The 27,692-nt window shown below is 47.7% G+C and overlaps 1 protein-coding gene across 3 annotated transcripts in view; it reads left to right on the top strand.

The window, feature by feature from the left end:
- Positions 1–27,692, top strand: part of BOC (BOC cell adhesion associated, oncogene regulated) — a 75,797-nt gene that overhangs the window by 8,973 nt on the left and 39,132 nt on the right. For all 3 annotated transcript variants that reach the window (XM_082655623.1, XM_082655622.1, XM_082655621.1), the window contains exon 3: positions 26,984–27,145. In XM_082655623.1, the coding sequence (XP_082511749.1) occupies positions 27,049–27,145 (97 nt within the window). In that variant the 5' untranslated portion in view covers positions 26,984–27,048. The remainder of the gene's footprint in view (positions 1–26,983; positions 27,146–27,692) is intronic.

Raw genomic sequence — 27,692 nt, 5'->3', positions numbered from 1 at the left:
AAGGGGGAAGTGCTGGAGAAAGACGGTTGTTGCAGGAGGGAGCCATGTCTCTGGGGCCACTTCCAGGTTGGAGATGGTGTGGCATCCTGGTTAAGGGCGGGCTTTGGAACCAGACAGGCCTGGATTTGAACGTAGCTTTGCCAGGTGGTAGGCGTATGACCCTGGGCTAGTCACCTCCACTCTGAAACCCTAGTTTCTTAAAGTTGTTGCAGAGAGAAAGCAAGATACTGCATATAAAGCGCACAAAATGCATTGTGAACATTCAGGAGAAGGTGGCCGTTAATAGGAAAAGAAAGGAAAGAAAAACGGACTGGAAGGAGAGTTATCAGGGGATTGGGCAGCTGGAAAGAGGAGTAGGTGGAAGGCTGCACTGATGGAACCCCCCGCTGGCTCAGGGAATGAGAAGATGGGGAAAGAGAGGAGTCCACAGTGGGGCAAGGTTTGCCCCAGGTGCCCCCGTAGGTACCAGTCTTTAGGCCCGGTCCCTGGGAAGGCAGCTCCCGCCCAGCTTTCTCCTCTGCTTCCTCCCTGCTGCAGCATATTCCATTCTACTGGTTAGGCCCCAAACCCGAGAGTCACCTTGGACTCTGTTCTTTCTCTCATACTCCACTTTAAGCTGGCCAATGATGTTGGCTTTATTTTTAAGATGTACTCAGAATCCTGCAACTTGCCACCATCCTTGTCTTCCAGCAGCATTTCTTACCTGGTCTATTGCAGTAGCTTCCCAAGTGTTCTCCCTGCCTCCACCCAGCCCTGACCTCCCTGCCCACAGTCTGTTCTCCATGGAGAAGTCAGCGTCAGCTTCCAAAAGAGGAGCCAGGCGAGGTCAGTTCTCTGCTCAACACTGTGCGTGGTTTGCTTTCATGCAGAGAAAATGCCACACACTGTCAGTGCCCTCACCTCCCCTGTCCGCTCCACAGCCTCAGTGGCCTCCTTGCTGCTCCTCTGCCTAAGCAGGACAGCCTCCCTTCCGGGACTTCGCCCACTGCCTGGAAGGTACTTCCCCGACAGCTGCACAGCCCCTCCCTCACTTCATTCAGGTGTCTGCTTCGTGGCCACCCTCACTGGACTGCCCTTTATTAAATCACACTCCCACCGTCATTCTCTCTTCCTTCAACCTAATCTGTTCTTTCTCAACGTTACACCTCCTGACGTATTTCTACTTGTTCATCTCATCTCATCTCATCTACTTGTTATTGCCTGCTTATCCTCTAGAAGGAGAGATCCACGGGGTCAGGGACTTCATGTTGCACCTCACCACCTCCCCAGTGCCTGGAGTAGACTCTGGGATGTAATTGGTACTCGATTTTTCTTTTTACTAGTCTACAGGTCTTTCCTGAATGTCAAAATGAGTATAATAAGAGTTTCAAACAGAATGAAATCATCACCTAAGGATTTATATAAGAAAAATGCATTCTGGGTATATGTATACGGGGGGAATGTGGGAGAGAGGGGCAGGGAATTCTAATACTATGAGGGTGTCTGTTTTAGAAAAGCCGGAAAGCAGTGTGCTAGGCCGCAGCAGAAGTAGCTCAGCTCCTCTGTCTTCCTCAAGGTGACTGACTTCAGGAATGTCCGTGGATGTGCCGTTGTGCCACTGTTCCATCTGTAAGCGGAGGGTGAGAATGGATGCCTCTCTGGCCCTCCTGCATCACTCAAGAGGAGTTTACTGAGCATGGACTTTGTGTCCAGCACTGTGCTAGGCCAGGCTGGGAGCTGCAGAGAAGCCCAGGGCATCCTCACTCCATCAAAAGTTTATAGTCTAGTTGTTCATCTGGAATTTCCTAAGTGTGCCTGGCCATCCACTGCTCCCTTCTCTTTGCACAGTTGAATGAGAGTTCTGTTGCATCTGGGACGTGAGGAGCACGGGAGGAACTTGAGACTAGTTCAGTTCCCTACATATGGGGGCCTGGTGGAGTCAGGCCCCATGGTAGGCACACAGGTGACAGAAATTTTCTCTGTGATTGGAGAGTTGACAGCCTGAAATACAAGGAATAGGAGGTTTGGATGTCTGCCCAGAGGGGGATAGATCTGACTTCAAATTGCATCTCAGTCATTTCTAGCTTGGTTCTAGATTTAGAAGCTAAGGAAGAGTAAAAATAGGGGCAAATATCCCAAGAGGTCTCCTGCTGACAACAAACGTGCCTGAGAAATTACACTACCAAGATCCCCAGACCCAACACCTACAGCATCTCAGGGAGCTGGGGAATAGTCCAAACCTTCTTCTCCAGGTTTTTTTTAACTTAGAAAGAAATTAATAGGCTTTTTTAAAAAGCAGTTTTAGGATTATAGAAAAAAATTAAGTGAAAATTACAGGGAGTTAACGCATACCCCTCCACCCCTACCAATTTCCCGAATTACCAACATCTTACGTTGGTGTAATGCGTTTGTTAGAATTGATGAGTCAATGTTGACACATCATTATTAATTAAAGTCCATAGTTTACATTAAGACTTATTTTTTGCATTATACAGCCTGTGGTTTTGACCAATGCGTAATGATACACATCCACCATTACTATAGTATCAGACAGAATAATAGTTTCGCTGCCTAAAAATCCCCTGTGTTCCACCTATTTGGCCCTCCTTCCTTCCCTCTCCCAATCCCCGGCAACCACTGCTCTTTTTACAGTGTTTGTAATTTTGTCTTTTCCAGAAGGTCATGTAGTTGGAATCATACAGTATATATAGTCTTTCCAGGTTGGCTCCTTTCACTTAGCAATCTCCTCCAGTTTTTGTTTTCGTGTTTTTTTTTTTTTTTGCGGTATGCGGGCCTCTCACTGCTGTGGCCTCTCCCGTTGCAGAGCACAGGCTCTGGACGCGCAGGCTCAGCGGCCATGGCTCACGGGCCCAGCCGCTCCGCGGCATTTGGGATCTTCCTGGACCGGGGCACGAACCCGCGTCCCCTGCATTCTCCTCCAGTTTTAAACATGGCCTTCTCCACGCCATGCCCCCTCACACCATACATCCAGCTGGGGTGCAAGGCACTGACAACGGAGGAGCCCACAGCCAGGGCTGAGACCCACCTGCCCAGATCCCACGGGTCTGCAGTGCTGCTCCTCTGTCGTCATCCACTGGACACGCCTGGCGCTGGTGCTACTGGAGTTCAGCCCAGGCTGGTAAACTGTCGGTTGCTGCCTGTGTTTTGGTTCCACATCTGGAAGTATCGGCTGTGCAGACCTTGTGTCACGCTCTTAAGTAGACAGACGGGAGCACCGGGCCGTTTGCCTTCCTCCTCGCTAGTTTGGTTTACTTGCTCTGGAGCTTTGGACAAGCGGCGGGGAAGTGAGCCTCCCAGGCAGGCAGGGCAGGCAGCACTCCTTCACGCCGCATCTGGCGGCAGCCACGGCTCCCTCAGCCGCCGGAGTTGCTGTCTCAGCCCCAGTGGTGTCTGTGCTGAGCCCTGGGAGGCACTGAGCTTCAGGGCTTGTTTTGTGGTCATTAAGCAGGAAGACTGATCAGGCACGAAGAGAGTGAGAACGTTTTCCCTGCCAAGAAGTGCTTCTTTCTTCAGTCAGCCTCCCAAACGAGGATTCCTTGGTGTGTGTGTGTGGCAGGAACCCCAGTATTCAGTGCCGTCACCAGTCATTAAACAGTGAGGCTCTCGGGGGATGAGGGATAACGATGGATTTTATAACTAGAGCAGAAGGAGGACCTCCTCCAGCCGGGCTCCAACTCTGGACCCCAGTTAGAGGAAAGGGAAGTGCGTGTGGATGGGGGTCACGTGGGCCATCTGGTTGAAGCAGGCTGAAACGTTCCAGGGCTGAGAGGAAAGGGGTGTACTAGGTGAAGAGGGTTCTGACCCTGGGGAGCAGGGACTGAGACCCCAGCTTCTGTTGCTTCTATGTGGAGTAAACGAAGAGCTGAGGCCAGCTGGCACCTCCTCACTTCCAAGGACACCAGGCAGGTGCCTCAGAGTTCAGTAAAAAGGAGAAAGAAGACATGGCCTCCTTGGAAAGTCAGCTCTCAGACGGTAGAAACTCCATGCCGGTCATCCAGTCCTTACCACCTCGTCCTCTGGTTTGCTCTTTGCCTAGCCCACCCTCCCATCTGTATCCTGTTCAGGGACTTGCTGAGAGCTCTTGGGCTGCCATTCAGTGGTTCTTCTGACTTGTACCCTGTGTAAGTGGAGACTAATAGTACTTGTCCCAGGTGTGTCACCGAGACTGTGAGCACTAATGCAGTGGAGTGTTGAATGCTCCTTAAACTCTTCAGAGAAGTACCGTCTACAGGCAAGCCGTCCTTGCTTTTGTCGTTAATTGTGGAATCAGGGTGGTGTGCCCTGCACCCTCTTGTCTTCCTGGGTCTCGCTCCAGCATCTGGAAGGCTGTGTCTGATGACTGACCGTCAACACATGGGAGGCCTTGGCCCTTGTCACAGTTTGCCTGCAGAGGCTACGGATAGAGACTGCTGAACATGGGAGGGTGAGACCCATGTTCCCTGCCAGATGCAGCCTTCATTCCTGAGTCACCTCCTCACATGCTGTCCCCCCAGGAGGTCCTGTGGGAGAATCCTGGACCGGCTTCTGTAGGTGCAGCCAGGCAGTGTGTGTCGAGGAGCAGGGACCACGTTTGCTAAACCAAAAGATAAATACATCATCTGACAAAGCATTTGGATGGGACTTTTTCCCCCTGATTTTGGGGGGAAACATCTCAGAAACGCTGAGTTTATAAATACCTTGTGATGTATTAAAAAATAACCCTTTAGGGCTTCCCTGGTGGCACAGTGGTTGAGAGTCCGCCTGCCGATGCAGGGGACACGGGTTCGTGCCCCGGTCTGGGAAGATCCCACATGCCGCGGAGCGGCTGGGCCCGTGAGCCATGGCCGCTGAGCCTGCGCGTCCGGAGCCTGTGCTCCGCAACGGGAGAGGCCACAACAGTGAGAGGCCCGCGTAGCGCAAAACAAACAAAAAAAACACTTTGTTTTCATTACTCTGCTCTGTGTGCAGATAGGACAAGGATGAACGCCACAAGGGTACTTTTTCCAAAAGAAGTGTGTGATCCAGTCTTCCCGTGCCCTCCTAACAGGGGCATGGAAAAGAAAGAACCCCAGCCCAGGGCCCTCGGGTTTGATTCTCAGTTGCTCCACGCTGCTCTGAGGTGTTTCTGTGTGTCTCCTTTACCAGATGCTGAGCTCTTAGAGAAAGCTTGGACTTTATCTTCGGGTCCACAGAGCTTCATGTTGAATGAGTGTTCAATAGGTGTTTATTGACTTGGAAGGCAAAGGATTGTATGCGTCAGAATGGACAGGTGTAAGTGATGTGAGTACTTAGTTCACCATTTGGGGAGGAAAAGGGGCAGCTGATGGGGTTTAGAGTTGAGTAAAGGGCCATTATCTGAACTCTGGGGGATCCTGAATGGGTGAAAGGTTAGGCGTGATCGTTCTGCAATGCAGGGGCTCCTGGTTTGGCCAAGAAGGAAGAAGTCAGCAGCAAGAGATGACAGGAGAGAGCTGGGTCAGAGCTGCTCTCTGCCTGGTGCCCAGATTCAGGTGTCTGCAGACCCGGGTATGGGGGGACAGGGGTCTAAGAACAGAGGCTCCAGCTCCAGACCCATTTTTCTGGGTGGCCAGAAGCAGTCCGCAAGCCGCCTATGCCACCAGGACCCGCGTGTCATTCCAAGCACTGTTTTTATTTTCATTTTGGAGTTGGCAAGGAACGGGCTCCTCCAAGTGTGAGGACCAGAGTCTGCTTCCAGCCTGTGGAGTGCTGGGCAGCTCGGCTGCTCTGTGGCCCCCTGGACAGCGTTTGGAGTGGTATGAAATGGGTGTTGGAGGGACAGGAGGGGAGATGCTGCAAACACCGGCTCAGGTCTGACCCTGGGTGTAGCCAGCAGGGGCCTCAGGCAGGGTGTGCTAGGGCCCACACAGACCCCAGGGAAGTCTCCAGGCCCCGACTTTGATCAGCGACCTGCCCCTCCCTTCCCTGCCTGGTCTTTTTCAGTTTAAACTTGGAGCTCTGTCCTCGCATACACGCGTGATGTGTGTGTGAGCGTTTTATTTTTTATCCTTGACAGAAGTTAAGACACAAAATGGATTTGGAAGGAGATGAAACCAGTCTTGGTATACGCTGGGTAGCGGCAGCTTCATTCCTGGAGTGGGAGGGCCGCAGGTGGGGAGGGGCTAGGCGGGACCCAAGTCTCTAAGGTTGGGGTGAGGCGCTGCTTCCACCCCGGCAGGGACCAAACTGAAAATCCACTTCTTGGGGAAGGGAAGGCCGGAAGCTAGAGGCTGAGCTGTTAACCCTTTGGGATGTCAAAAAGCCAGTTCCAGGGGAGCCAAAGCCCACTGGCGCAATCTGGTGTTAAGTGGATGTGGGACCCCTGGACAGCCAACACCTGTTCTACTTCCTGGTGGTCTGTGAGGCCCTGAGACTGTTCTCAACTTGTTAAGGGAATCACTGAGGGCACATCAGGTTTTCATGTGCAAACGCTAAAATGTGCATATGCTTGGAAAACTTCGGTCTCCTGCTAAGCTGTCTGCCCCCAGAAGTGGTGGTGCCCCAGCAGGGGTGACTGTGGCCCAGGGACCTGTTTACGTGTCACCTTTGCTACTCCGGAAGCCGTCTCGGCCCCCAAAGTAGGTGCTGTTTGCGACGGTGGTTTCTCTTCTTGGGTTTTTATTTCCGTGTGAAGAAGAGAAAACTAGTAATATGAAAGTCCAGAAAATATCTGGGGATATCTGAGAGAAACTTTGAGAAAATGTTTTATTCGTTAAAGTGTATTAAGATATTCAATTTGTGGAATAAAAGAAAATAGCTTTAAAAATGGCAAGAATTTCACTAAAAATACTAGAGCAGGGAACATCTTTATGCAAAACTCGCAATTCCAACCGTGGCATCCCGTGCAACCAAGGCATCTCTGGCAGACCTTCTCTGTCAGAATGACCCACAAATCCATGGCGGAGACTCCAGGGGTTCTCAACCCTGGCTGCACATTACAGTTTCCAGGAAAGGGTTTTGGAAATGCTGATACCTGGGCCCCACTTCCACAGGCTCTAAGTGAATTTGCCTGAGGTGCTGCCCAGGCGTTGACGTGTCTTAGTGTCCCCGGATATTTGTTCCATGCAGCCAGCGTTGGGAACCTCCAGTCTTATGCTTACGTAAGACCAGAAGGAAGATGAGAGAGGTCAGATTAAGAAATGGAAGAATTTATTGTCTCTCACTACATGTTGGTGCATATTACGTGGATCCAGACTCAGAGGGCCGCGGCCAACTCGTGGATGGGATTGAGGTGCTCACTCAGGGCTGACTCCCGCTGGGGTGGGGGACTGAGCATCCTCATGAGTTGGCTACAGAGTGCATTGTGGGACCTGACGAACCAGTCCCTCCCGAAACATGGTGGCTAATGCATGACTCCAACCCAGGCTGATTTCGGTTTTTTTCAGCCTTCCTCAGTTTCCTTTTTCAGTTTGTCTGCTTAAATCTACCAAGGACACCAAGACCAGCAGGCAGGGGAAGCAGGTAACCCTGGCTTTGAATCCTTTACTTGAGTAAGATGTTTAACCTCTCTAAGCCTCAACTGCTGCATCTGTAAAATGGAGATGACAATACTACCTCCTTCACAGAGTTACTTAGAGGTTAGACAAGATAATATGTGCACATCATCTCACACACAGTAACTCAGCAAATGGTCACATACTCTCTTTTATGCTAAGATGGAATATTTCTTCCAATTCTAAATATTTGCCTTAATCTCATATTACAACAAAACCTGGTGTGTTACATTCACTAAATCGGAATGACTTTTAATTACATTTACTAATCAGTTAAGTTAGGAAATTAGTGATTTAGCAGGAAAAAAAGGCAGTCCTTAAATGTTAATATGCCCAACATGGTAATTGCAGCAAACGAAGTGCTTGGTGCATATTTTATACAATTAACTAAACAAAGTAATTTCAGATTAGTAAAGGTTGCTAAAAGAATATTAAATGTGTTTTCATTTTTTCCAAAATACTTGTCCACATTGTGTGGACGCAACAGAATCCTGGAATTAGGGGAGGGGGTTCTTTATAAGCCGAAGGAGTTGACTGTTGGATATAGACACAGGAAACACTTTAGATGTGATCATGGAGCAAAGAGCAACATTTTGTAGCCCAAGGAGTTGTTAGGAAATGAGGCCCTGGGCCTATGGGAAGATAAAATTTCAGCGATGACATGATAATATTTGGGGATAGATTTTTTTTTTAATTTACCTTTTTAATTACAAAAACTACACACTCACTTGGAATATTTCTGAAATGTTTAGTATAAAAAGTGCAAATTTCCTGCTCTTCACCATAACTGATGTTAACATTTAAGTGTCTCCTGACCTTATCCTATGACAATCCAAATAACTGTACACCACATATTCACATGTAATTTTTTAAAATTACAAACATGGGTTGCTGTTTTACAAGTTGTTTTTGGGATATTCTCCAGGAACCTCTTAGGCCAACATTTCCCAAAGTGTATTTGATGAAATTCTCCTCACTAATGGTACTCTGAGAAAAAAGAGTAGTGTGGTCAAGTCAGTCCAGGCCTGTGGTCAAATAAGTCCAGGCCTGTGGTTGAGTGAGTTCAGCCTTCAGTGCATACTCTACCCACCTTTTGGTGATTCACAATAATAACAGCCCATTAAAGGCTCTGAAAAGGCCTGCACTAAGGAAACCTAATTTGCTTTTCTTAACAGAGCATTTCCCTACATTCTTTTGGCTAGCACATTTTAACAACTGATAGATTTTTAGAAGGCTGTTTTAGGCATTCCTCACTCACCTCCCCTCCACCCACTCCAGCTCCTCCATCTGCAGCCTGGTGGGGTAGGCAGGAAGAAAAAAAGCTCATCTATTCATTTAATTAACAAATACTTACTGTGCTTCTAGAGATAGATGCTGGGGCTACAGTAACGAGCAAGATAACAGGCCCTCTACCCTGGGAGGCTCCAGCACAGCAAAGGTATTAGTCACACAGGATGGGTTGCACCTGGGCCGGCAGAACATCAGCAGGGATCCTCTGCAGCTGTGGAGCCTGGGCGGAGCGGCTGGAATTATCCCTACCCCCTCCGCCCCACACCCTTCATCACGCCTCCGATTCCCCACACTTCGCTCTGCTATAAATAGTGGTGCCTGACCCAGCTGGCAGGATTCCATGTGTTTGTTTTCTCTGCGTGTGCCAGCCCCGCATGGAGGCCACTGGGCTTCCCAAGTTGGGGAGGGCTGCCGGGAGTTGGGGTCGGAGGCTTCCAGCAGAAGGTGGGGACAGACGGACGGACTGGCGCATGCTTCGGGTTTCCAAATTGGTATTTATTTTAAGTTTTAGATGGTTTAAAAGAGCTTTCTAAGTGAGGAAGATTGGGGGTGGGTCGGGGACTGAATGTGTATATTTGGGGGTCAGAGAGGTGGAGAAAGTCGGTTTGCATGAGGTCAGATAGGAAAAAAGTAAACTGTCATGATTCTAAAGCATACTTCCCAGCTGGAGCTGGAGAGCTGGAGTTGTTTGCTGTGTGAGCACATGTGCATACGCATGCCTCTGTGTGTGTGTGTGTGTGTGTGTGTTGTTTGTCTGTCTTAGAGGTAGTGCGTGTACATGCCCAGAGCAGGATGCCTGGAGAGCCTGGGTGGAGGCGTCTGACCCCTGAGCTATTTACCTATTCTTAAACCTCTTTTGTTGAAATATTAGGGATAAATCTGTAACAAGGATCAGACTAATGAAGGTACTTCTACAAGTAACCCTAAAGGAAGTGACTCAAATTGAATAAGTTGCTGTCATTTATTGAACAACTGCTTTGAACCAGTCGTTGTTCAGATAATTTGCTGATGTGATCTGTGTCTCCTTCAACGTGCTTGTGTGAGAGATGTTACTGTCCTGCGTCAAAGTGGTTCCTCCTAAATGTCCGGGTAAGGGTTTCGTGCTTGAAGGAAAGTCTAGGAGAGACACTGTCTGTGTCCCAGTGCAGTCAGGTCAGACGCCAGCTAGAGAGGCAGCTTGTGACCCCGCCTTGGCCCCGACGTAGCAGTTCAGCCATTGTGCCGCTGGCTTAGCTTTTCATTTAAGTGCTTCAGATTTCCTGCCAGCGTGCAAGAGCCTGTCAAGGGTTGGGGGGGGGTGTGTGTGTGTGTTAGGGGTTGAGGTGTGAGTGTGCCCACGAGTTGGAGTTGGGGCTGGTTTAGCCCAGCATTTGCTTGAATCGGCCCCAGGAGTGCACAGGTCAGGAAGTGGCAGCCTGACCCTCATTCACGCTGGGTCACGGAGCCGGAGACCGGTTTTGAATCCTGGGGAGGGTGTGGGTATGGGCCTGGTGCCGTTGGTTGCTTAGTCATCATGAGGAAGGGGCACAGAAAATGACTGCAGGTGACAGCTTAATTGGAATTGGTGGTAATTATGTTGCCTAACAGAGTAAATCAGTCTTTTCAACCCCCAAACTTCCTAAAGGCCCAGCCTCCCCTCCTAAGAAAAAGCTCCCTCTTGACTATGTGACTACAGTTCTCTCTCTTCTCTGCCATGACCTTTCACTTTTGTGTTTTGGGTTGTAATTCGTTCACTCAACGGGTGTTTGCTGAATACCTCGAACCGTGTTACACACTCGAGATGCCCCTGTAATAAGATCACCACCGTTCCTGATCCCTGAGCGTTTGGTCCAGCGGTCAGGCAGACCATAAGTAATTAGCGTGACGGCGCTTCCACGGGGGAAGTGCAGGATTCCAGGGGACAAGAGCTGGTGGCCCAACTGCTGCCTGACGTAGAGTGGGTGCTGGGAGCTTGCCTAGCGAAGGGAAGCGAGTTTTCCTGGGCGCCTGCTTCTCCCCACACTCTCCCCCGTCTCCTCCTTGGCAAGCCTGCCCTCACCCACGTCATGCTCCGGCGCTGTGAAGGGAAGCCCTGTGTCCTGCTTGTCTTTTCCCCTGAATAAGAACCCCATTGGGCTCCCCAGAGGCAGGGCGATAGGGACGGAGATCTCAGACACCCATGCATCACCTTCCCCTGCTCAAGCTCTGCTTTGCATCAGAAGCAGCCCTGGGGGTTCACCGGATCCAAACTCCAAGGACCAAATAGAGTCAGGCCTGGAAGAGATCTTGGAGGTAGGTCTTTACAGCTTAGCAAACATTCACTGAGTGTCTATTATGTGTCCAGGAGAGACTTGTATATAAATAAGGTACAACACAGTGTGAGAAGTGACAGTGACAAAGCAGAGGCTTCAGCAGTCCTCATAGGCTTCCATTAGCTCTAAGCCTCTTACCTACCTTAAGTGATGTACTTTGATGACTCTCCCGGGACTCTAGTAGGAATGAATGTGGATGATGGAAAGGAGGCTTCTTTTAGAACTTGTGAAGAGGACTGACTTGGAGGACTGACCTTCTGTGCTGAGCAGGGCCCGAGTGTACAAGTGTGCGTGTGTGTGCGTGCACTCAAATGTATGCCACATTTCTTTTGTCATGCCTCTGATGCCTTTGCTAGTGGTTCTGGTTCTTTGCCTGTACTTTGTAAAATCCAGTCTATCTTTGATCTTTTCTTGAGGCCATGCTGCATTGGGTGTAATAGAAAGATGGTGTCACAGCAAAGGTTGACTAGGTCCCAGGTTCTTTAAGGATGGGACACTGCCTACTTTTCTCTATGTCCCCTCCACCCTCCATTCAGTGTGTGGCACCTAGTGGGTGCTAAGTGTGGTTTTGCTGGACTGACCTGAATTCTGCCCTGAGCCCACCCAGGGGCTTGTACCGCTCATCAGGAGTGACTTTGGGGTTGCCAGCTGTTTTGTCTGCTCCACTCACCGTGATCGCTAAGCAGAGCACCCTTGTCTGTCCTACTCTTCTGGCAAGGTTTGTGTTCACTCATGGCTCACTGTCCAAAATTCTTTGTCCTAAGAGATAGGACTTAAGCTGTTAAGGTCCGTCTTAAGTGCTGTTCAGGTCCTGGGACTGGTTTGCCTATGTACTGTGTTCGTGCTGTCTACCCACACTCGGATTAATTCCTTTCACACTGGACCTCTCATCAGCTGTGTGCACCAGAAGCCTTGGAATTGAATGCTCCTGTTTCCTCTCCAGTCACTGTTAACCATTTTACTTCGTTGTTTACCTGTGTGGCTATAGCCCTGGCCATAGGCTGTAATTAGAAACAGGTAGGTGTAAAAAGAGCAGGTGGTCTGTTGTGGCTTTGTGAGCTCACCGATGTGGTCGGAGGTGAGCTCCTTACTGGGGCTGGGGGCGGGGGGGTGGGTCAGAGAGGGCTTGGGGGTGTGTTTTCCTTCCTATAAACACTTCTCCATAACTTCTTGTCCAGATGACCTACTGTCTGACAGGGATCTTTCCCCTTTCTCTCCAAGCAAGTAGAGACACTACGGAGAAATTATCATTATCATCATCAAGAGAGTGCAGAGAGAGGGCATAAACAGGGTGGGATGGTGGGAGAGGTTATTAGCTTAAGTGATATAAATGTTGACTCGTGTTGGGTGGAGATTGAGAGACTGGCAATTGTCTTGCCACAAACTTGGGAACACTGTAGTACCACCCAGGGATCTCCTGTCCCACTGGGCTGTTGTGAGGTTCTGTAAAACACTGTATACAGTGTAGGTGTTAACTGCTTTTTTTCGGCAAAGAATCTTTCTTGAACTTCTGATGCATGTGTTGTAGGGCAGCAAAATCAGGCCATTGCTTAATTGGGTACAGCTTATGAGGAGCAATGAGCAAAGAGAGGATAGCCCATCTGTGTGGAGTTGTTCAAATGCAACAAGTCCTTAAGTCTTAAAGGCCATTAATCTCAAAGCCCACCAGTGCCACAGTATGAAATTAGACCTGCAGTGAACGGCTTTCAGTAGAAAAGTTCCACGACACCTGTCCCCCCTCACTGCTATGTGCCAGGCTGCCTTCACACGTAATCTCCTTAACTCTTATTAGCAGCTCAGCAAAGGGGGTATTATCATTCGCATTTTCACAGAGAGTAAACTGAGGGTCAAAGACTAAGTAATTTACCCAAAGTCACCTTCTACCAAAGGTAGAAGTGGCAGAGCTCTTATCCAAACCCAAGGCTCATGGTATTTCAGTACCTGATCCTGCAGAGTTTCAATGTTGTCACTTAGTAGAGAAGCTATGTCTGTAATACAAATTTGAGATGAGCCCTAAAATCCTTACGTGGTAAAGCATCACAGAGTGTTTTAATAACCTCTTTCCCCATCTGTAAAGGGGACGATAACACTCCCTGGGCTGTGATGGTGAAAAGTGGACCATGTGTGTCCACCCCCAGCCCTGGGCTCGGCACAGAGTAGGTGCTTTCGGCATATTTAGTGCTCTCGTCCCTACTCCCCTCCCCACGCTCTCTCTTCAGGCCTGAACTTGTCCTCTTTCTCACGTACAGCTTTCTTCCTTCTCCTCCCATCCCTCTCTGCCTGCCTTCTTCCACCCTGGCCTCAAGCTCAGGGCCATGCTGTCGCTGGCTAGATGATAGCCAATCACGGTATCATCTTAGATGAGGTTCCCTGCAGTTCAGTGGCTGCAGGAAGCCCGAAGTCTCAAGCTTATTTGGGTGTTTGTTTTGGGAGAAGAGACAAGAAGGAAAACAAAGAAGGTTCTTGAATGAAACCTCAAGCCATAGGAGCATCTGCAGAGGCACTGACTTCTGTCAGGCAGCTTGGCCTTCCCCAAGGGCTGCCAACTCATCTAAGGGCCATTTGGGTTTGAAAAATAAAGGCCACAGTTAGTCATTTCCCCCTAGAAAAACCCTTTGTTTCCACCACTGATAAGTGTGTCTGCATGCGTTCCTCTTATAGGCCCACGGGTCAGAGTAACATTCCTTCCCAATCCCAAATTTCTAATCCAAATAGACCCTTTAGTTCAGCAGACATTGACTTTTCTAGGTGCTAGGGTTACTGAGATGAAGTGGACGCCTCCTTGCCTTCAGGGAGTTTAGAGTCTGGGAAAAGAGGCATATTATAGACAGGCATAAATCATCGTGGAAATGTTGCAGTTGGTGTGCACGGCGCTGTGGAATGTGGGATGAGGAATAATCACTGGAGGCATTATACAGTGACGCTGGAGGTAAGTTTCGAAGGATAAGAAAGGGAGAAGCAGAAGATGGTTCTGGGAGAAGGAAGGTGTGAAAAAGCAGCTTGCCCGGGACTTAGGGCTCGTGGGAGGAAGACAAGGGGAAGGTTGGCTGCAGCCCAGTTAATACAGAGCCTGGAAGGTTGTGTGAAGAAGTTTGAACCTTATTTGATCATACTTGTTTGGGGAGCTATCAAAGGTGAGTCTATTAACTCTTTTGCTTGTTTGTTTTTAACTGACCTCAAAAGGGGAAAAAAATCACTCCCAATTCCTTCACATTATCAAATCAGCTGCTTTTATTTGTTTCCTATTTCCTTCCAGGCCTTACCCAACTGTTTACATGCTTTTTACAAAATGCGATCTGCTTTTTTCCTTAATATCCTTTAAACGTTTTTCATGTTGCTGCTTGCTCTTTCTAATTATTACTTTTAATGGCTGCATAATAGTCCACTGATTTTTCTGCCGTAACTTAAAGCAGTGTGGTAGAGTGAAAAGAGCCAAGGGTTTTTTTTTGTTTTTTGTTTTTTTTTGCGGTACGCGGGCCTCTCACTGTTGTGGCCTCTCCCGATGCAGAGCACAGGCTCCAGACGCGCAGGCTCAGCGGCCATGTCTCATGGGCCTAGCCGCTCTGCGGCATGTGGGATCTTCCCGGACCGGGTCACGAACCCGTGTCCTCTGCATCGGCTGGTGGACTCTCAACCACTGCACCACCAGGGAAGCCCGAGCCAGGGTTTTTAGTGTCAGCCAGACCTCGTTCAAATCCTGACTCTGGGGTTTACCATCTGTGTGATCTTGGACAAAATATTTAATCACTCTGAGCTTTAATTTCCTCATTTATAAAATGGGTTGGTCGTACACCTACCTTACAGGGCCATTGTGAGAATTATATCAAATTAGGCAAATGATGGATGCCGGCCTATAGGAGGCATTGCTCAGTGAATGGTAGCTGCTCATTTGTCATCTTTACTGTTCGGTTGAGCTTGATATTCTAGAAAGAAGGTAGGTGACCTTGTGGAGGCTTATTAGTTGGGGAGAGGAGAATCAGGGAGCCAGTTTGAAGGCCCTCGACATGCACCGTCTGCTACAGTAGCCACTAACACATGTGGCTACTGAGTGCCTGAAATGTGGCTAGTCTGTGCTGGGACGTGTAGTAAATAGAAAATACACACTAGATTTAGTAGACCTAGTATAAAACAAAATATAAAACTTTATTAATGATTTTTATATCGAGTATATGTTGAAATGATAGTATTTTTTGATATATTGTGTTAAAAAAGATATTACTAAAATGATCTCCACTTGATTTTTCAGTGCAACTACTAGAAAATTTTAAATACTCTATGTGGCTTGCATTGTGTTTCTCTGGTTGCTCCTGCCAGAGTTAGAGTCCACGCGACCCATCTGATACTGGGGTGGAGAATGAGAGGGAGCCAGGAGACAAGGATGAGTCCCGGGTTGGGCAGCTGAGCGGATGGTGAATCTTTACATAGTTTTAGGGAAGACTGGGCAGGAGTAGATGGGTTTGTCTGTGTTTGTAGAAGCAGGTCATTAGCGGGTGTCCTCTGAGCAGTGAAATGAAAAGCAGGTATTTGGTCTGGACCAGAGAAGCTGTCCCTGCTTTCCTTCAGAGCTGCCATTCTGGCTGTCGCCACATCACACACATCCGTGGTGAGATTACTGACCAAAGTGCCCACTGCCGGGAGGGCTGGGAAGAGCTTGGCTGCTCTGCTGAGCTCCCAGAGCGCTCCAGCACTGGTTTGTACCGGAGCCCCAGGTGTTCCCACTTGCTCCTTCGTGGTCTCCCCCCAGGTCACCCCACACACTTCTCGGTAACACACGCAATATGTGGTATTACAAACACAGAAGTTGGAGGGGAAGGCTGCTCTGCAGGGATCGTAAGTGTCCAGAGTCCTTTCAGGCCCTGGTCCGTTGTGTGTCTTCACCTACTCTGGTTTGGGGTCTTCAGGCCTTTGTGGTTCCCTAATAGATGTAAATGGATATGACGCCGAGATAGACTTCTGGGTAGCATTTCAGGTACCCAAATGCTATTTTGGTTTTAGAACTAGGAATTGAAATTGTACCTGGCTCTCGAAATATCCACTGTAGCCTTTCCTGAAGGGGTGCTGGGATATAGGGCCTTAAAATCAGGATAAAAGCAAAGAAAAATTATGAGCACTTTTATATACTCTCCTACAGTCTTGCCCTCCCCCACCCCTCCTCTCCCCTCCCCTCCGGCCCCGGGGGCTGAGCTTAGGAAACCACAGATTCAAGATGCATTTCAGTCGGGGAAGAGCAAGGAAAGTAGAATAGAGCAAGCTTGGAGGACAAAAACCAAACCACAGCAAGCACCAGAATCTGCCTCGGTTTGAGCAGTTTTATCTGACCTAGCCTGCCTGACTCCGGCACTGGGCGAGGCAAAAGGCCCGTGTAATAGGCGCTAGCACCACTCTGCCGGGGGCCAGAACACTGATTGTAGTCGTCAGTTGGGTAAAGAGTTTCAAGTTCTTGGTCAGCAATAGTACACCTATAGGAGTGTGTACATGGTTCATTCCTTCAGCAACCATTTACTGAGTTCTTCCTGTGTACCAGACCGTGGGATTAAAGTTTCAGCTGTAGGAGAGTATGTGAACGCTTTTATAGTTTTTCTTCGTTTTTATCTTCTGTCTTGATTTTAAACTTGTGATTTTTTTTTTTTTAACAGTCACAGAACACAAAACTATGTTTCACAACTTACAAAACTGATTATTCTTTAGGAATTCTATCATAGCTTGGTTACCAATTTTATTTTTTCTGAGAAGTTGGGAGAAATGTACTCTGTTCCCTCCCCACGTCTCTCCCCTCCTTCCCTTTTTGTCCCTGGGGAAAGATCACCTCTGACTTCAGGGAGCCCTAAGTCTCCCTTACATCATATATATTCATGACAAGGCTTCATCTGCTAGACAACCCACTCCATCAACTCAGAGGAGCCCCATATGCCCTTAGTTTGGCTGTGACAGAGCAGCCTGAGGAGAAAGAGGGCCCCAGCTTGGCAGGCCGGTGGGTCCTCTGCCCCTACAGGGATGTATTTCTGAAGTAGTTTCATCTCATTGCAAAACCTGTGACTTTTTCCATGCAACTGTGGAGAGCTAGGAATTGACCACAGGCCCGACACCTACGGGAGGTAGGTGTTGCTGGCTTGAATGCCCTTCAGTTGACTGGGGTGGGTGTTGGGGGTAGGTAGGTAAGGGTTGGGATATCTAAGCATAGCGGGCTGAATAGCTCTGAAGGCTTGTGTGCGCCAAGGCCCCGATGGACCTGCCCACCTGCCACACCGTCTCTCCACACGTGCACAGGCCGCGCACACCTGCGGCTCCACGTGCCGCGGCCCCCGCGCAGGTGCTGTGCTGCTCTCCCCGCTCTGCTGCCCAAGAAGTTCCCACTCGTCACCTCTCCCCGCCAACTCCAAGCCCCCCCGTCTCAGCATCACCTCACCTTCCTCACTCCTTACCCCACAGTCCTGCCTTTCTGCCAGCCCAGACTTCTCCAGATTAGAGCTCTCTAGGGACCTGGTCCTTTTGAAAATAAGAAGTAAAGAAAAGAGAGGAAAAACAGAAAGAAAGAAGCAAACAGAAGAATGAAACTGGACCGAAGTGGCAGTGGTGCCTCGAGCTATCTCACTGCATTACAATGAATATGGACTCTATTAAGCTCCGTTCTGCCTGTTAGTGTTTCCCTGGGCAACACAGCCCCCATATGGCAGGCATGCAGCAGATTAGGGGAGGCCCCTGGGCCTCATTGAAGGCCGGGGGCGTGATTGGCAGTTGAGCCTCCTCCCTACCTCCCCCTACTCCTCACACTTGACACTGCCTGTGTTTATCTAAAGCGAGGAGGGGGGGCCATTTGGAAGGTTTTTGTGCTGCTCTGAGAGAAGGGAGAGGAGAGGGGAGGGGGTTGCGGAGGAAGGCGGTAGAGGCGGAGTGGGAAGGGGCAGGGAAGGGGGGAAGGCCTCATAAATATTCAGGAGGAGCGGTGAATGGGGAGAGAGAAATAAAGCAGATGGAATTCGTGTTAAAGAACAGCACAATCACCCTGTTTTGAGCCCTCCGAAGACAAAAAAAAAGAAAAGAGACTGGCCTTCTAGGAGTGTGGAAGCTGCGCTTATCCAATTAGCAGGGTTGTCAAGTTGAATTTATATGGAATGGGGTGGGGGGATTGAGAAGCGAGTGCAGAAGAAAGGAAGTGGTTTTTCTTTTCTCTCTTTTTGCCAGTTTAGCAACAAGGTTTGTGGGGTTTTTTTTTCTCACCTTTCTCTCTTTAAAGGTAGATCTAAAAAAAAAAATCTCTTTAAGGAGATGAGGCCATTTTCAGGAAGAGGTATATATGACGAAGAAATAAGACTCCCTAGTAACTTTTTCCTCAAGTGGTGGAGGCGGGGGAGAGGATTAGATTTGTCTAGTGGGCAAATCAAGAGACCAGACCTTCTCTTTACTCGAAGGCAGAGGGGGCTTCTCTCTGGGGGGATTCCTCCCCAGAGCTAACTAAGATGCTGTGTCCAGACTCTTCCTTTCCCCTTGCCTGGATGGTAAAGGGGTCTACCTACCTCAGAAGAAATAAACTCTGTCCATGTTGTTAAGCAGCTTGTTATAAATGGAGTTCAGTGTGAATTAGCCCAGGTTTAGCTAATCTCCCCAGAATGCCTCCCTGCTTATATATTCCCTTCTCAAACCACCAACAGTTCCCCTCTGTCTATGGTGTTAATTTCAGACTCCTTTTCCTAGTCTTCCACGGCATGACCCAATCTCAGTTTCCTCCCTTGTCTCTTTTCATTCCTCTAGAATGGTCTCTAAGCTGGGGGCTCCAAAGGGGAAATATAAGATATTCCATTGGGGCACTGGAAGAAAATATTAGAGATTCTCTTATGGTTTATTTCTATCTACAAAAGGAATAGGAAAGAAATTCAGCTTTCCTAATATTTAATACTGGGGTTGACAGTCTTTAGTCTGTATGTCGGGCAATGACGTGTTGCAACAGAGAGATCTGCGTTTCTCGGAGGGCTTGACAGTGGGGACCTCACTCGCTTGATCATTCACTCCCCAGTTTTCTTGTTCTCTGTTAAGTGGATTTGTAGATTATGTTATTTAGTTTTAACTAAATTAACTCTCACAAAAGGACAAGTAGCTTAAAAAGATTGCTGCAAAGAAATTGGGTTGAAGAGTGTGCTGAGAATCCAGCACATGCAAACAGGATGAAAACAGCAGAGCTGACCCTTTTCAAGTCACATTAGGAGGTAGAAACAATAATAATGGAATCACATCTGATGAGAAGTGAACAAATTAATTAACATTCAAGCAGACCATTTGAAAGAGATTACATCCATATCATTAGTGATGAATCTAATCCTAAATAGACTTTCTGCCTTACGGTATTAGCTTCATGATATTAGAAAACAATCATGATTAACAAGTCATTAAAAAATGTGGTTTCACTTCTACCTACTCTTAAATTTTAGTTTGGCAGTATTGTGCATTTAATTTATAAATAAATATGCATGTATTAGGATATTCTGGGAGATTTGCCCAGAGTATTTTTCTCAGGATAGAGCAAAATCAGAAAGGTTAGGAGACCACTTTCCAGATAAGCATCTGCTTGATGTACCACCCTCCAAACAGAACTTTCCCACCAGGTCAGCGTCACCCTCTGTAGTGCCCTCCGGCTCTTACACGTGCACATATTCTAGGAGGCCCAGTTTCAAACCCACTTATCCAGAAAAACCTTTCCTGAAGGCCTGAAATTGAAAATGCTCTCCCCCCTCTGCTCATTTTCCACTTCCCATTTGCGACTAAACTGATATCCATTAAGGTTCTAGAGTAAAGAATGCTAAAGTTGTTAGATGAGAGTAATTTCAAAACCTCAGTGGTTTTATGCAACAAAGGTTTATTTCTTCTCCTGTCATAGATTGTGCTGTCTTCCATCTCGTAGCTATGCCTTGTGAAACATGGGATGTGGCCCACTGGCAGTGGGAGGAGGGAGAAGCAGCCCCCCAATTCTCTTAACTCTCTTGGTCTGGAAGTGACCCAGAACATGTTCACTTACATGTCATTGGCCAGTACTTGTCACCTGGCCCTAAGCCAACTGCAGAGCAGGCTGGGAAGTGGGGAGCTTATGGATATTTGCCGAGCACTGGCTGACTTACGTTCCAAGCTTTTTTTTAAGCTTCTCAGGACAGGATCCATCTTCTAGTACAGTGCTTGCGTACTGTCTTCTATATGGCAGATCACAGTGATATTTTTTTCTTCCCAATAATAATAATGATAATAAAATCACAATACACACAGTCTTTTGTTTTTTGGGGTTTTTTTTTCATTTTATTTTTGGCTGCGTTGGGTCTTCATTGCTGCGCGCGGGCTTTCTCTAGTTGCTGCGAGTGGGGGCTACTCTTCGTTGCAGCACACGTGCTTCCCATTGCAGTGCATGCACGGGCTCTAGGCGCGCGGGCTTCAGTAGTTGTGGCACGTGGGCTCAGTAGTTGTGGCTCATGGGCTGTAGACCACAGGCTCTGTAGTTGTGGCGTGCAGGCTTAGTTGCTCTGCGGCATATGGGATCGTCCTGGGCCAGGAATCGAACCTGTGTCCCCTGCGTTGGCAGGCGGATTCTTAACCACTGAGCCCCACCAGGGAGGTCCCCTACACATAGTTTTTTAATAGAAAACATACACAAACTTTGGATAAGGAATAGGCTAGAAATATATTTAGGGGCTGGCTAGAGCATGGCTCATACTTAAGACCATCAAACCATTGTTGTTCTCCCCTGTGTGATGTCAGAGTGGTCTGGGTAGATGTTCCAGAGATTAATCTTGAACTGTATTGCCTAATGTGGTAACCACTAGCCCTGTTGGCTAACTTAAAATTAAAAATTCAATTCCTTAGTTATATTAGCCACATTTAAGTATTTAATTGCCACAAGTGCTAGTGGCTACCTAGCATCTTGGACAGTGCAAATATAGAACATTTTCATCATTGCAGAAAATTTTATCTAAGACATTCATGTAAAGAACAGTAAGAGATTCTTCCAGATTAGAATTCTAAATGGTAAAAGAATGAAAATGACCACACAGAAAGTTACTGTTATAGATAATGATCCAGGTGACATTTTTATGCCTAAGGAAGTAAATTCAAGAACATTCTAAATTTAGTTCTAAAAGCAGTTTTAAGCAGTTGGTTAATATGACCCAGAAACAATCTTCTGGGAGACAGTGTCAGGGTAGTGGAAAGAGCACCAGACTAAGAGTCAGGAGACCTGACTTGTAGCCCTGGATCTCTCTTAACTGGGAGACCTTCTGCAAATCACTCAGCCTCTCTGCACCTTGCTTTCCTCGTTTATAATACCTGTTAGGTGTTATCCAAAGCTATTAATTTTTCTGAGGTCCCTCCTGATTTAAAATGTTTCCCTTTAATTACGTCTGGGGGTAAAAACTTTTTACATTAGAAAAAAAATGCCCTTTCTTAAATCCTTCTCCTAGATCTGTCTAAACCCACATATTCAGCTGAGAATTAAATTCACTTGTTTGCCCAAGATTTCCCCCAATGTCAGTCCTCTGTGCAGAAGTACCACCCTCTTTCTTGAGGCCAGAGGGCTGCCAGCCCTCACCCTCCAGTCACTTGGCATCACCTTCGCAGGGCAAAACTTCTCTCTGCCTTGGAAAAGGCCAGTCTTACTCCACAGAATTGGGAACACGTGAAAAACATGTAACTTGGGGTCAGAAATATTCCTTTTTTCATCTAGCCAGCCCCTCTCAACCAATGGAACAAGAATTTTGTCAAATCTCATTCTTGCCACTGGAAGAATGTTTTTTCTTTTTTTGCGGTACGTGGGCCTCTCACTGTTGTGGCCTCTCCCGTTGCGGAGCACAGGCTCCGGATGCGCAGGCTCAGCGGCCATGGCTCACGGGCCCAGCCGCTCCGCGGCATGTGGGATCTTCCCGGACCGGGGCGCGAACCCGTGCCCCCTGCATTGGCAGGCAGACTCTCAACCACTGCGCCACCAAGGAAGCCCCTGGAAGAATGTTTTTAAGAAGGACTCTCTGTGTTACCTGCTAGATCACGTGCTCTTCTGTGTAGCTCATCTTGTTAGTGGTCATAGGACATCCACAGGGTGTGTTTGGCATTTTAGACCGTGGAGGCTTCTGTCCCAGAGAGCTGTAGTGGCCTGGGTGATCAGGGGATGAGATGTGGCCTCGGGTGCCCTTGCCTCCCTCTCGTTCCTGCCAGCCCGCCAGCCCTCTTGGGAGAAGGTGGAGCTGGCCTACTTCTGCTGATGATCAACTCTCAGTTGTTTGTAATTTTCTCTCGCAAAATAAATACTCTAAGGCTGTAATTTCTAGTGCTTGGTCTCAACCTTAGACGTGTATTCTGCTGCTGTTGTTTTTGGAAAGTTTTAAAAACGTCTGCTTGGAGATTATTTCAGTGGGAACATGTATGTCAGCAGTTCAACTTCTCAGATGCATTTTCTTTTATTTTTTGTGTCCAAGTAACCCTTAAAAATAGAAAGTACCTAGGCCTCAATGAGGAATTTATGTCAAGAATTCGTTTTCCCTTCTCTCTGCTTTTTTTTTTTTTTTTTGCGGTACGCGGGCCTCTCACTGCTGTGGCCTCTCCCATTGCGGAGCACAGGCTCCAGACGCGCAGGCTTAGTGGCCATGGCTTACGGGCCCAGCCACTCCGCGGCATGTGGGATCTTCCCGGACCGGGGCACGAACCCGCGTCCTCTGCATCGGCAGGCGGACTCTCAGCCACTGTGCCACCAGGGAAGCCCCCTTCTCTCTGCTTTTGATTTTTTTTTTCTTGATCTCTTTTTCTGAGAAAATGCAGAAAAAATAAGAAGGATCTAGACCTACCTTGCATTGCCAAGAAAATTAACAGGCCTTACTGTTGCCTTCACCCACTTTTGAAATTGTACCTTGTTCATTTCACAGTGGGACAAAGTTACACTGCAGTTAGGTACTCCAGTTAAGTCCTACTTGCCTTTTTTTTATTATTAAAAAAATGTTCTCAGAAACCTGCATTTTTGGAACTATTTTTCTAGACCAAGCTCACTAGGTAACTTCCTCCAGGAAGCAGCTCAGTTTCCCCAGCTGCTAAATAAGATGCATAATAGCTACGGTGATCCCCCCGCCTCTGTATTTTTGTCACGGTTCTGCTTTGCCGTGACGGAGACCCCATGTGTCCTGCTTTGCGCTCACTGAGTGGTATCTGCTTACAACTCTGTTGTGGGAGTTCATGAGTTAACTCCTTTCTCCCTCTTTGGACACCTGCTTCCTCACTCCCTCTCCCTCCTCAGCTACATTTTTTTCTCCTTTAAAAGCGGGATGGTGGCTGGCAGCAGTAGTGGGGTCTGTTTCTATTTTGAACCTTATAAATTATCCAAGGTGCAGAAGTAACAGGAATTGTTTGGCTGGCCCTCGTTAAGCAGGAGGGGGTCTGGGCTGAATTTCCTCAGTAAAATCTTTGTCGACTTTACAACCCAAACACCTCGGTGGCCACTCTGTGCTGGGATAAGAAACAGCCCTTCTGTCCCTTTGTCTGCTTGTCTTCTCTCTGCCTTTTACTACTTTGTATTCATTCTGTCTCCCTGCTGCCTCCTTACTTTCCTTCCTTCTTCCTTTCTTGGGGCAGGGGTAGAGCAGGTGTGGGCAATCTCCTCAAGGAGTTGGGGAAAGAGGAACACGGCATGAGCAAGCAAGTTCCCTAAAATCCTGTAACTGGTCATTCATGCAGTGTTCTAGATAAATACGTTATTTCATTGGGGGAAAGTAGAGAATTAAAGCTAGTATCTGGATGATGGAGGGGACACCAAAGGCTTGCTTTTTGGTGTTTGTCTGTAACTATATTAACGAACTTAATGAACAGTGATTAAGAAACCACTGTTAAAATTCCTCGTTGTTCTACCTCACCCTATTCCAACTCTGTTCGTCAAGCACCCACTTGGTGCAGAGGGCTGGTAGAAAAAAAACATGAAAAGCCTAGTATTGTGGTTAAAAGCACAGAACTTTGGAATGAGCCCAACCTGGGTTTCATTCCAGGCCTACAGTTATATGACCTCGGGCTAGTTACTTACCTTGTGGAACTCAGTTTCCTCACCTGTAAAGTGGGGATAATAGTCCCCACCATGTAGAGTTGTTCTGAAGATTAAGAGAATACCTTGTGCAAAGAGCTTAGCAAGATACCTATTGTGGTAACAGGCGTGTCCTCCCTCCCACCATGGCTACCCTCCCCTGCCATACTCACATCCTTTGCAGCTTCCCTTAACTTCACTTTGTTAATAACACGACCCTCTGATTTCCTGGATTGTCTGGAAAAGAGCAAAAGCTCTCTCTACCCCAAGAGGGAAAAACTTGTCAGGAAAAGCTTAAAATTTTTCTTTCAAACCTCTTTTAGAAAATGTCCCCTTGTTCTTCCCCAGAAGAGTGGAAGTCCTCTGATGTTGAAGACACAAGACAAAGGGAAGGATTAAAAATCAAGGGGAGGGCTTCCCTGGCGGCGCAGTGGTTGAGAGTCCGCCTGCCGATGCAGGGGACACGGGTTCGTGCCCCGGTCCGGGAGGAACCCACATGCCGTGGAGCGGCTGGTCCCGTGAGCCATGGCCGCTAAGCCTGCGCATCCGGAGCCTGTGCTCTGCAACGGGAGAGGCCACAACAGTGAGAGGCCCGCGTACCGAAAAAAAAAAAAAAAATCAAGGGGAAAGGACTCTGCCCTAGAAACCGTTCCGAACATCAGTGTGGGGCCAGGCCCTAGATCTGGTTTGGAGGGGTGCTTGTTTGGCAAAGCAGTGTAGCCCTCTTAACTCTCTAAGTAGCTAGGTGAAAAGCCAGAGGAGCTTGGAGAACGGAGAGGTTTAGGCAAATCTCAAGCACTCCCTAGCACAGGGCAAGAGCCTCGAAGCCCAGCCTCAGTCCTCTGTGAAAGGAGCCATGGGTGTTGAGAGGCCCAAGACCGGCTCTTACAACAGACCGTACAAGTAGCCAGAACTCCAGAGACTGGAGAGCGTAACACAGCTGTCAGCTGGGCAGCTTAACTACCTCCTATGACTTTTCAGTGGTGACTGTAAGTTTTTGAAAGAGTCGCTGGTTTAGATAAACTGGTCCAAAAGTGTTCGCATTTTGAGTATATGTCACCCTCCTGGAAATATACTATTACTATTGCCGCATGTGCACGATTCAGGAATATGCATCCACTGTCTAGATCATTGTGATGCTGCCTTCAGTTACCTGAATCTCACTCTACTGTCTCCCTGCCTAGCAGGGTGTTGGCACACCTTCCTCATTGGTCTCATGTCCTTTAGGTACAGCAGTGAGAACACAGAGGCAAGATCTTGGTTTCGGCTGTGACAGAAGTGTGTGTACATTTGCCTCTTTGTGATTTTGATGAATCTTTTAAACACCATAGCTTAAACGAGGCATAAAGAAATAACACTGTAGAAGGGGCGGAATTAAAGTTCTAGGCAGGCAATAAGAGGCTGGCTGATGATAGCCGAGATATGTCATCAAGCGGCCAGAGGAGCAGTACGGGCTAGACCCCCAAGGAAATGTTCTGGGTGGAGATGCAACACAGCAAGCCGTCAAGAGTGCAGATTTTGTATTTTCTAATTTCCTTTGTGATTTCTTCTTTGATACATAAGTTATTTAGAAATGTGTTAACTCCCAGTATTTGGGGCTTTCCTAGATATCTTGTTTTGTTGGTTTCTAATTTAATTCCATTGTGTTCAAGTAACATACTCTGTAAGATTTCAGTCTTTTGAAATTTTATGGCCCAATATTTGGTCTGCATTTGTGAACATCGCATATGCACTTGAAGAGAATACTGTTGTTGGCTCTAATGATTAATGAATGTCAATTAGATCAGGAAGCTTGACATTGTTATTCAGATCTTCTATATCCCTACAATTTTTCATCTAACTGTTCTATCAGTTATTACCAGGGAAGTGTCACAATTGCCGCTATGATTATAAAACTGCCTAATTTCCACTTTAATTCTGTCATTTTTTTAAAATGTATTAGGCCTGTGCACATTTATGATTATACACTCAAGATGTGTGTATTTCACTATGTGAAAATTTTATGTCACTAAAATTTAAAATAATCTGATTAGGACTCAGGGCCAAAAAGAATGTGTATAAAGGAGATCCTCTGAAAAAAAAAAAATGATCTGGCAGAAGACCAAGATAAAAATGAAATTGTCTATTAAAAAAAAATGTACAGATTTTGTAGAGATGGAAAATACCAGAATTTCAGCACTAGGGGATGGAGAGAAGAAGAGGGGCCTTGGCTGAGTGACTTTTGTCTGTGTTTGTGTCTGGAGTTGAAGCGGTTAGACAAGCTGAGGAGGGTTGGTAGGTTTCAGGAAATCAAAGAATGTTGACAAGGATGTAGGTGAAGAGCTGGGGTGACTCAAAACAGGAGATCTTTCATGAGCCTCTGAGACTTTAGGATTCATTCATTAGTAGCATCCCCTACCTGAGGGATGCAGCATGCATTCCGTATACTGTGACAGCACTGTGCACAGTAGTCTAAACTAGCAGCATGGTGTGCCACGTAGCCCTGGGCACCTAGCCTCCTGCAAGCAAATGGTAAAGAGAACTGCATCCTTTCCAGCATCTGTGCTGGCTACTCACTGCCCTGAGCCTGGGACACGGCTGCCGGTCTCCGCCTCTCCATGTCCTGGGCTCTCCTGTCCTCGTTGCTATGGGTGCACTGGGCAAGGCTCTGGCCTTCTTACCATGACATCACCTTCTAGCTCAAAGGGGCAACTTAGAAGCAGCTTATGTTAGATGAGAAATGGCATGAGAGTGTTCTTTAGTCTTCCAACAGCCGGCCAGGTCAAGACTTTGAATGTTACCACCTGTGATGGAAGCAGGGGCATGGGGACAAAGCCAGGCCCCATGGCCACCACAGGGGTGCCCCAGGCATTCTTACCACAGCCATTTCTCTCTCTTTTTCGCAACAGAGTGTAGCAGGGGATTGCGGTACCTCTTTGAGTGACTCCTTTGGCTTATGGGACGTTGACACACCATGTCGCGTGGGATGATGATAACGCAGAGAGGAAAGAGGTCCGAGGTCACACTTGCTTGCCTCCTCTTGGCCATGGCCGGCTGCTTCGCAGACCTGAGTGAGTGTTTTCCTTGCCTTCTCGGTGGCCCTTCTGGGAAGAACACTTTGCTCCTAGTGTCAGAGGGAATCATCAGGCATTCTACAAGGACCCTCTAAAAAGGCCTCCTTCCTCCTGGATTTCAAAGAGCATTTCCTTCCCACTGACCTTCAGGGACACGCTCAATAATACAAGATGAGAAATGATCTCAGTAACATATTGGTTGTATTTTAATCATTTGAAACTTATACTAGGGAGGAGTAACGATAATGACTGAACTACCTTTTATTGAGCACTTAACTATAGGGCATTACAGCAGGCAGTTTACATGCACTGTTTGTCAGCTTCCCAGCGACGCTGTGAGACAAATATTATTAGTCCCATTTTACAGATAAGAAGCTGAGACCCCAAAAGGCTAAAGTTCCCTGGCTCAGAAGCAGTGGCACTGGGATTCAGACACAGCGCCTGTTCAGGTCCAAAGCCTGAGCTCTTGCCTTCACACCACACTGCCACTCCAGTCTACTTTCTGGGGAAAAGGCCAGGTTGGGGAAATGGACCCGAGGTCAGC

The sequence above is a fragment of the Grampus griseus genome (genome assembly GCF_964374135.1).
Source record: "Grampus griseus genome assembly, chromosome: 5".
Taxonomy (NCBI): Eukaryota; Metazoa; Chordata; class Mammalia; order Artiodactyla; family Delphinidae; genus Grampus; species Grampus griseus.
This window is presented reverse-complemented; position numbering and strand designations above follow the sequence as displayed.